This window comes from Alosa pseudoharengus, unplaced genomic scaffold, assembly GCF_046254945.1.
Source record: "Alosa pseudoharengus isolate Yale_2024_CS ecotype anadromous, Long Island Sound unplaced genomic scaffold, YU_APseudo_1.1 YU_APseudo_1.1_scf_2, whole genome shotgun sequence".
In the NCBI taxonomy this organism is placed as follows: domain Eukaryota; kingdom Metazoa; phylum Chordata; class Actinopteri; order Clupeiformes; family Clupeidae; genus Alosa; species Alosa pseudoharengus.
This window is the reverse complement of record NW_027468663.1, coordinates 58,739,094-58,749,204: the sequence shown is the minus strand read 5'-3', so window position 1 is coordinate 58,749,204 and position 10,111 is coordinate 58,739,094. Positions and strand designations below refer to the sequence as shown.

At 42.6% G+C, this 10,111-nt stretch overlaps 1 protein-coding gene and 1 long non-coding RNA gene across 2 annotated transcripts in view; one reads left to right on the top strand and one right to left on the bottom strand.

Annotated features, from left to right (window-relative positions):
• Positions 1 to 1,339, bottom strand: part of LOC143134930 (uncharacterized) — a 2,208-nt gene extending 869 nt beyond the window's left edge. The window contains exon 1 of the long non-coding RNA XR_012988735.1: positions 1 to 1,339. This exon is cut by the window's left edge and continues 768 nt beyond it. This is a non-coding gene — a long non-coding RNA (uncharacterized LOC143134930).
• Positions 1,340 to 5,344: 4,005 nt separating this feature from the next.
• LOC143134928 (tumor necrosis factor alpha-induced protein 2-like) overlaps positions 5,345 to 10,111 on the top strand; it is a 54,513-nt gene continuing 49,746 nt past the window's right edge. The window contains exon 1 of the mRNA XM_076295655.1: positions 5,345 to 5,489. Within this exon, the coding sequence (XP_076151770.1) occupies positions 5,363 to 5,489 (127 nt within the window). The 5' untranslated portion in view covers positions 5,345 to 5,362. The remainder of the gene's footprint in view (positions 5,490 to 10,111) is intronic.

The window sequence follows — 10,111 nt, the reverse complement described above, 5'->3', positions numbered from 1 at the left end:
CCTGCTTCACCAGCCTCCTGCCTCACACCTAGACACACACACACACACACACACACCCCTCTCCTGCTTCACCAGCCTCCTGCCTCACACCTAGACACACACACACACACACACACACACACCCCTCTCCTGCTTCACCAGCCTCCTGCCTCACACCTAGACACACACACACACACACACACACACCCCTCTCCTGCTTCACCAGCCTCCTGCCTCACACCTAGACACACACACACACACACCCCTCTCCTGCTTCACCAGCCTCCTGCCTCACACCTAGACACACACACACACACACACACACACACACCCCTCTCCTGCTTCACCAGCCTCCTGCCTCACACCTAGACACACACACACACACACACACACACACACACACACACCTCTCTCCTGCTTCACCAGCCTCCTGCCTCACACCTAGACACACACACACACACACACACACACAAACATACACACACACACACACACACCCCTCTCCTGCTTCACCAGCCTCCTGCCTCACACCTAGACACACACACAAACACACAAACATACACACACACACACACACACCCCTCTCCTACTTCACCAGCCTCCTGCCTCACACCTAGACACACACACACACACACACACACACACCCCTCTCCTGCTTCACCAGCCTCCTGCCTCACACCTAGACACACACACACACACACACACACACACACACACACACACACACACACACACACACACACACACCCTCTCCTGCTTCACCAGCCTCCTTCCTCACACCGAGACACACACACACACACACAAACCAATGGCTTTGATCTCCAAACGGCCCACTCAAAATTCTGATGAGAATTCATAATTGATATCTGCAGAGTAAACCATGATGCCACTGTGTAGTATGTTTATGATGTCACTGTGTGGTATATGTTTATGATGTCACTGTGTGATATATGTTTATGATGTCACTGTGTAGTATATGTTTATGATGTCACTGTGTATTATATGTTTATGATGTCACTGTGTGGTATATGTTTATGATGTCACTGTGTAGTATATGTTTATGATGTCACTGTGTGGTATATGTTTATGATGTCATTGTGTGGTATATGTTTATGATGTTTGTAGCCTAAATATCAAAGATTCTAGAATCTTTGCTAAATATGTAGACTGTAGTTCTAATATACATTTATAATGTCTGTGTGTGAGAGTGTGTGTGTAGTATTTATACGGTTGTGGTGTTTGTAGGAGTATTTTTGCAAATGCACCACAACTCATCTTCTCATGCATGACCAGCGCATGACCAGCGCATGACCAGGCAACACAGCTTTCATCTCTCAATAAAGAGTTTTTAACTCAATTCAATAAAGAGAATATTTCGTTTCATACTGTGACTGGGAAAGGCTGGCAAGCAAGCCGCAGACAGATCAGGGGATTCACTTCCCTGTTAGGTAGGCCTAGGCCTATAGGCCAGCAACACGCCCTGGAGAGATGCATGTTGACATCAAACCATGGAACGAAGGCAAGTTTACCCGACTGCTGTTCCCACTGTTCATTCTCGTGACGTTTCTTCCGTTTCTCATGCCCTGAATGGTAATTTGGTTTCATGTTCATCTTCTTAATTAATGTATGAGGCACTGTCGCTATAACTGCATATGGCCTACTAACTTGTCTGTCACTAGCTTGACTCAAGAGGAGACGGGGGAGGGGGCCTTCATTAACTTACGCAGCCCTGTGCTGCATGGACAATATATGCACATCGTAAATTAGGCCTATATGAAGTATTACAATGATTGTTTAAAATAGTCTACGTTTGAATAGATATTGAAATAATGAGAGAATCAGGGGAGCCAGTTCATAGCCTATGTCTTTGGCAAGTAGCCTACTACAGACACAGGTGAAGAACAGTCAGCCAGTAGGCTACTAGCACAACCAGACCCTTACAAAAAAAAAAATAAATGCATTACTTCAAGTATCAAACTGCAGATTTCTGAGTATGAAAACCGCAGTTTTGGAGAAAATATTTGCAGTTCTTATGCAGGAAATGCAGTATTTTAGACGCAAAAAACTGCATTGTGCATAGTAGCCTACTGTACTTTACTACAGAAATGCAGTATTTTGGAAAATACTATACTGCACTGTAGCCTACTGTGGTACTGAACTGTACTCTGAAAAAACTGCAGTTATTTTTTGCAAGGGGACATGTACAGCAAGCATCAAAAGCAAGCAGCCCAGACACTGAAACTGGACATTTATTGCTGGTGATAGACATCCAATATGGGGTGGGATGATTGTATTGGGAGCACTGAGGTGTCAGATGATACTGAAAAAAAAAGGTTACATTTTGGCGCTCAGAGTTCAGGTAGGAGGTCAGAGTTCAGGTAGGAGGGCCCCTTAGCAGGACTTTGCTCAGAGTTCAGGTAGGAGGTCAGAGTTCAGGTAGGAGGGCCCCTTAGCAGGATTTTGCTCAGAGTTCAGGTAGGAGGTCAGAGTTCAGGTAGGAGGGCCCCATGGAGGTCTGAAGCGGTACTGCACAGAGTTCAGGTAGGAGGGCCCCATGTAGGTCTGAAGCGGTACTGCACAGAGTTCAGGCAGGCCTAAGTGATGATCACCAAATATGGGATGAAAGGACCATGCTAGAAAGTACAGGGTTAAAGGGACACCATGCAAGCTTGATGCTTTTTCTCTACAAAACTCCCCCTTGCTCGGTCTGAAGCTCTTTTCCTTTTCTTTGCATCTTCCGTCCAGTTTTAGACATGCCGACATTAAACTCGAAATACAGTTTAAACATAGCCTACAGTTTAAGCTATGTAGCCTACACTAACACACAATATGTGACATGAATAATAGGCTTCAAATAGGTGTTATTTCAGATAGATTGCAGATATTCAGATTGATAGTAGGCCACTCATTGCCGTCATCGTGAAGCGCTGTATCTCGCTGTTATGGAATACCATGCACTATGCCATTTATATAGCTAGAATAATACATGTATCCAATAATATAATGTTTCTATACAAAATGTTATTTCAGTCTGTTTTACGTAAGGCCACCGCACATCCAAATAACTGCCCTTCATGACCCACAGGCCGTCACTCTCCATGGTTAACATGGCAAAACTAATTTTTCTAAAACTGCTTTTCCATGTCTCACCTGCAATAAATATAGGCTAACACAGATATGTATAGGCCTAAGTATATATACTCTTTTGATCCCGTGAGGGAATATGTGTGCATGTACTTTATTTATGCACTATGTGTGCGTGTGCATGTAAAATACATGGGGTTGCCTGGTCGGGAGGACAGCTTCTTTCGTCCCTCCAGCATCCATTACAAACAAACAAGCAATGAAAGTCTAGGATTGGGGAGAGCACTTAGTATGCCTAGTCTAGTGCAAGCATTAAGTTGAACCTTTAGATGAAAAACACTCCTGAAATGAAATGAAATAATAGCCTACAATAAATAAACCGCTAATGAAGTTTACTTTTGACCATCGCATTTATCGCCTGTAACTCCGTGATAAGGACCTAACAGGAAAGTATTTGGCTGAGCAATGGAGGTTAATATGTTCTATGTTTTGTCCACATGATATAGGCCTATGTCTAATCAGTGGCGTAACTATAGTAGGTGCAGCAAGTGCAGTCGCACCAGGGCCCGTGACCTCCCGGGGCCCGTCGCTACCCCCGCCCTGCCTCCTTTTTTTTTAGAACTTTAGAATGTTAGAGCACGGAGAGTGAAGCGTCACTTCTATCGGAAGATGAGCGCTTAACCGATGCAGAGAGATACTTCAAAGTGCAGGTATTTAATGCAACTCTGGACATCATAATCAGTCAGCTCTCCCAAAGATTTGCAAGTATGCGGGAAACTTGTCATGTGTTTGAGTCTTTACATCCTATGACCCTTCAACTCGCAGGTGATGATGAACTGCTTGAAAAGGCAAGACGTTTGTCAGACCATTATAGCAGGGACATTGCACCGACATTCCCAACACAACTCCTCTCATTCAGGTCTTGCTTTAAAGCAGAGATTTCACAGAAGTCATCTATTTTTCAACTTGCCAAAATGCTGGTGGTAGATTATGACAGTGTAACATCCACATTCGGGGAAGTGTGTACTCATGTTGTTTCTGCCATTGCTGTGACTGTGGCAACAGCTAAGCGATATTTTTCCAAACTCAAACTTATTAAGACCTATACCTAAGGAGCAGCATGGGGCAGGAGAGGCTCCGTGGGTTAGCTATCCTGTCCATTGAAAATACGAGAGCAAGAGCATTAAATATTGGGAACATCGTTGACGATTTTACACAACGAAAGGCTCGTAAGATGGCCTTCTTCTAATGGCCTAATTCACGCATATTGGGGATTGTATGCATATGAATGATTTTATTTGGTTTCTGGACGGTTAAATAAGTTAGGCTACATTAAGTTTTGTTTCTGCGCAGTGCGAGTTTATAAGCAAGCAATCTACGCTTGCAGTTTCAGCAGAGGGTTGAAGAGGCGCATTGAGTGTTCCCATAATTCTATGCGAGTTGATGTTAATGCAGTAATATTAGATTACCCTGGCCTGCATGCTGTTAAAATTATTTTTCAATGTTTTCACATGTAATGGATATGTAGTCGTGTGTTTTTTATTTGAAATTGTAATCTGTAACTACTAAACAACTTCGGTGCCTCAGGCCCTTTTCATAAACAATTGAAGTCACCCTTAATGTGTATTGCATGTATCAGAGCTAATTCATCCTGGGCCAAAGTTCGTCGGTATGGGGCCCGCGTAGCGCTCTCGCACCTGGGCCCACCATTGGTTTGTTACGCCACTGTGTCTAATCATTGTTGCGCTTGAAGAAAACTGGAATGTTTCACTCGTCCTCCCTTTTAATCATCCCGAGCGGTCGTTCTCTCTAACTTTATTCTCAAAATGTTGAGTTTAATGTCGACACGTCGAGATTAAAGTCGACATGATATTTCAACTTTATTCTCGAAATGTCGAGTTTAATGTCGACATGGCGACTTTAAAGTCGACACGTCGAGATTAAAGTCGACATTACATTTCAACTTTATTCTCGAAATGTCGAGTTTAATGTCGACATGTCGAGTTTAATCTCGTCATGGCAAAAATATTTTTTTGCTTCATGTGTGGCCTTAATACTCCATCGTAGAAATGCAATGTCCCTGTGTAGGCGTTATTTATAATTTTGCCCGATCGTTTCACTTCCCTATCCCACAACCCTCTGCTCTTAGAAAATACTTACAACGTCCCTGTAGGGAGTCATATATAATTTGGCCCGCTTGTTTCACTTCCCTATCCCACAACCCCCACACCTTTAAAAAGCTTGATACGCCTCTGGTTGTGTGTAAAAGACTGTCTGGAGAGTGAACTCATTCTCAGGCATGCCGTTCTGTCAGTCAGTCTCAGCGGTCAAGGCCAAGGCGGCCAGATTCATGAACGTCCTCAGAGGGAGACCGTTAGCCGAGTCCGCGCAACCTCCGGAGCCCTCCGACGCGCTCAGCGGTGAAGGTGGGTCAGGTGTTATTGTTTACCTTTATTCGTTAGAGATTCTTACTATAATGTTCTCCAGACTTGATGCATGACAGATTTGTTTGCATCACCGGTGGATATTCGTTTGATATGTGGCTGTTTTTCAAATCACAACTTGTGTTATTTTATTAGCCTGTGGCTGTTTTTCAAATCACAACTTGTGTTATTTTATTAGCCAGTGGCTGTCATGTTCAAGTCATGAATTGTGTTATTACAGTATTATTTGACCAATCCTCTGTAGGCAGTGGGTTATGAGGTCAGTTTGCCCCGATTGCTTAAACACTAGTTACCAGGCTTATAGGCTATAGCTACTACACATTCAAAACCGTAATGCCATCCAGCCGAATAGGCTACAGACAAATAGCCTATTTTCACGATTCAAATGTATTGAACTTACAGTAAAACTCTACAAACACATTCCTTCATAGATCATGTTTACAGTAAAAACTCTACAAACACATTCCTTCATAGATCATGTTAACAGTAAAACTCTACAAACACATTCCTTCATAGATCATGTTTTCATTTGGAAAGCAATAGCATTCCGTTGTGGAGTCCCAATATACGCATGATGGGTTGTTGTGTCTCCGGCTACTGTGTTCACCAAGTTGCATGATGGGTTGTATAAGGTGGGTTGTTGTGTCTTGTGTCAGTGTTTCCCAACCTTTTTTCCTTGAAGGCCCCCTTGCCCGTGTCTAAGACAAGCCAGGGCCCCCTACCCGAACTCCTACCCGCATACACACACAAAAAGAATAAAGTGATTAACAGAGCCGGACAGTAACGGAGTACATTTACTTGAGTACAGTACTTGAGTACAATTTTGAGGGATCTGTACTTTACTCAAGTATAATTTTTGGGGAGTACTTATGACTTTACTCAAGTACATTTGAGAGGCAAATATTGTACTCTTTATTCCACTACATTTCTATCCATAACCGTGAGTACCTGTTACTACTTCTTAAAAAAATGAAAAAAGAAAAATCTCGGAAACCCTCAATTTGTTGTTTCCCTCTCAAACGTGATTGGATTGTGCAGGTGCCACTGATTGGGACAGCCTATCAGCAATCACCTTCAGCTTTCCGCCAAAGTCAACTCCATGGTCAGATTTAGATAAGAGACAAAACCATAGACAAAACAATGGATGAAGACACAGCAGGTCCCTCCCGGGAATGTGTCAACCTGTGGCCCCACCTCGCCAGACTATTTCAATTTGCTGAACAAGTTAATGATAGTTTTCGCTTCAAGTGTTTCAATTACAAAATAGTATTTTGTATTTGAAATGCATATTTTAAATACATGTATTAGAAATACTGCCCATCCCTGGCAACATGGTAAAAAGATGAAAATGACTTGATTTTACTTTCAATTCCTTTTACATTCTCCAAAGTATTAACATTTTTCATAACTCCATGTAGGACGTTTGATGTTTGTAGGATGTTTGGAGGATTAAACAGACACAACATAGCCCACTCATTACAGACACAACATAGCCTACTCTTTACAGTGACAACATAGCCTACTCATTACATAGATACTAATTACAGTAACAACATAGCCTACTTATTACAGTGACAACATAGTCATTACAGTAACAACATAGCTACTCATTACAGTGGGCTAACAGTTATAACAGGTTTTTGCTGTTTGTGTGTGTGTGTGTTGTGTGTGATGTCCGAAGACAAAGTTTGAATGGATAGTTTGGTTATGATCTGGAGGTTTTGAGAGTTGAGTGTGCAGTAGTTATGGATTTGGTGTGTTTTGTGTTTTGGGAAGGGGAGATGTAACATGGCTAATAATGCTTCCACTTGCCACAATACAGTTTACGGAAGCATTATTACAAGAAATGCATTTTTTATAATTGAGAAAAACTATAAATTCAATTGTCACATTAGACCACCCACACATCCCCACACAAGCTCATATAGATTTAAAATTATATCACAATATGTAATGGTATTGTGGTACCCTGGATATCCAGAGTTCTCACGAGAGCACAATTTGAATTTGTATCAGTAATCAGTATCAAAATATTGAAATCAGTAAACATTGGTCGTAGAGTTGTTCAAGTGTGTGCAGTGATGTTATCAAACGCACGCTTGGTGCAGTGATATTATCAAACGCACGCTTGGTGCAGTGATGTTATCAAACGCACGCTTGGTGCAGTGATATTATCAAACGCACGCTTGGTGCAGTGATATTATCAAACGCACGCTTGGTGCAGTGATATTATCAAACGCACGCTTGGTGCAGTGATGTTATCAAACGCACGCTTGGTGCAGTGATGTTATCAAACGCACGCTTGGTGCAGTGATATTATCAAACGCACGCTTGGTGCAGTGATGTTATCAAACGCACGCTTGGTGCAGTGATATTATCAAACGCACGCTTGGTGCAGTGATGTTATCAAACGCACGCTTGGTGCAGTGATGTTATCAAACGCACGCTTGGTGCAGTGATGTTATCAAACGCACGCTTGGTGCAGTGATGTTATCAAACGCACGCTTGGTGCAGTGATGTTATCAAACGCACGCTTGGTGCAGTGATGTTATCAAACGCACGCTTGGTGCAGTGATGTTATCAAACGCACGCTTGGTGCAGTGATGTTATCAAACGCACGCTTGGTGCAGTGATGTTATCAAACGCACGCTTGGTGCAGTGATGTTATCAAACGCACGCTTGGTGCAGTGATGTTATCAAACGCACGCTTGGTGCAGTGATGTTATCAAACGCACGCTTGGTGCAGTGATGTTATCAAACGCACGCTTGGTGCAGTGATATTATCAAACGCACGCTTGGTGCAGTGATGTTATCAAACGCACGCTTGGTGCAGTGATATTATCAAACGCATGCTTGGTGCAGTGATGTTATCAAACGCACGCTTGGTGCAGTGATATTATCAAACGCACGCTTGGTGCCGCCCCTCGAGTTGGGCCGTTTTCATTACTCGTAGCCAGACTCTGAATCTTTCTAGATTTGGGTCTGGATTTCCAGGCTAGTATTCTGGGCCAAAATTCTAAAAATGACGATATGTAAAACAGTACTATCCACCACTTCGTCAGCTCAAAGTCTTGCAAACGCAAACAAATAAATCTTAATCCTGACTACCATCAGCACTGAACTCTTAATCCTGATACCATCAACGCTAAACTCTTAATCCTGAACTCAGCGCTGAACTCTTAATCCTGAACTCAGCGCTGAACTCTTAATTCTGATACCATCAGCGCTGAACTCTTAATCCTGATACCATCAGCGCTGAACCCTTAATCCTGATACCATCAGCGCTGAACTCTTAATTCTGATACCATCAGCGCTGAACTCTTAATTCTGATACCATCAACGCTAAACTCTTAATCCTGAACTCAGCGCTGAACTCTTAATCCTGAACTCAGCGCTGAACTCTTAATTCTGATACCATCAGCGCTGAACTCTTAATCCTGATACCATCAGCGCTGAACCCTTAATCCTGATACCATCAGCGCTGAACTCTTAATTCTGATACCATCAGTGCTGAACCCTTAATCCTGATACCATCAGCGCTGAACTCTTAATCCTGATACCATCAGCGTTGGACTCTTCCGTCTGCAGTTTGAACTCCACATTCAGCCTCATTCTGCGTGAACGCTGCCCCCTTGCAGCACATGTAACATCACCTACACCAGTTACGTAGAAAATGTGAGTGAGCTCAACTGGCTGGGGCACCTGCACCGTACGCCGGCGACCCAGGTTCGATTCCCGCCCCGTGGTCCTTTCCGGATCCCACCCCGACTCTCTCTCCCACTCACTTCCTGTCATTCTCCACGGTCCTATCAAATTAAAGGCATAAAAACCCAAAAAAAATATTTAAAAAAAAAGAAAATGTGAGTGAGCTAAGCTACCAGTTACATATTAAATGTAGTGAGCTAAGCTACCAGTTACATATAAAATGTAGAGAGTTAGGCTACAATGTAGTGAGCTAAACTACCAGTTACTTAGAAAATGTAGTGAGCTAAGCTACCAGTTACATATAAAATGTAGAGAGCTAGGCTACATTGTAGTGAGCTAAGCTACCAGTTACCAGTTACATATTAAATGTAGTGAGCTAAGCTACCAGTTACATATTAAATGTAGTGAACTAAGCTATCAGTTACATATTAAATGTAGTGAGCTAAGCTACCAGTTACTCTATATTAAAGGTGCTCTAAGTGATGTTACACGGTTTCTAAGCTAAAACATTTGTCACGTACAGCAAATCTCACCTCACCATCCGCTAGCTGCCTGTGCCCTGAATACACTGCAAAACAACACGGTCTCTTTGAACAGCAACAAAAACAACCTGGTCCAGCCTGGACCATAAAAACATACTGTTCCAGCCAATTACTGAAAAGATGCACGTTTAGGAGAGGTTTGAAGAGGGAGAAGGAGGGAGTAGCGAGCTCTCTGTTTTGTTTGAACGTCAACAGAAGTGGCCTGCTCAAAAGCTTCTTCAAGACAAAATGTAGTGTGCTGAGCTACCAGATACACTATATTAACTGTTCAAAAGCTTCCTCAAGACAAAATGTAACTAGTTAAAAAATAGTTACATAAGTTAGTTAAGTTACATACATTTCGCAAATGTAATTTAC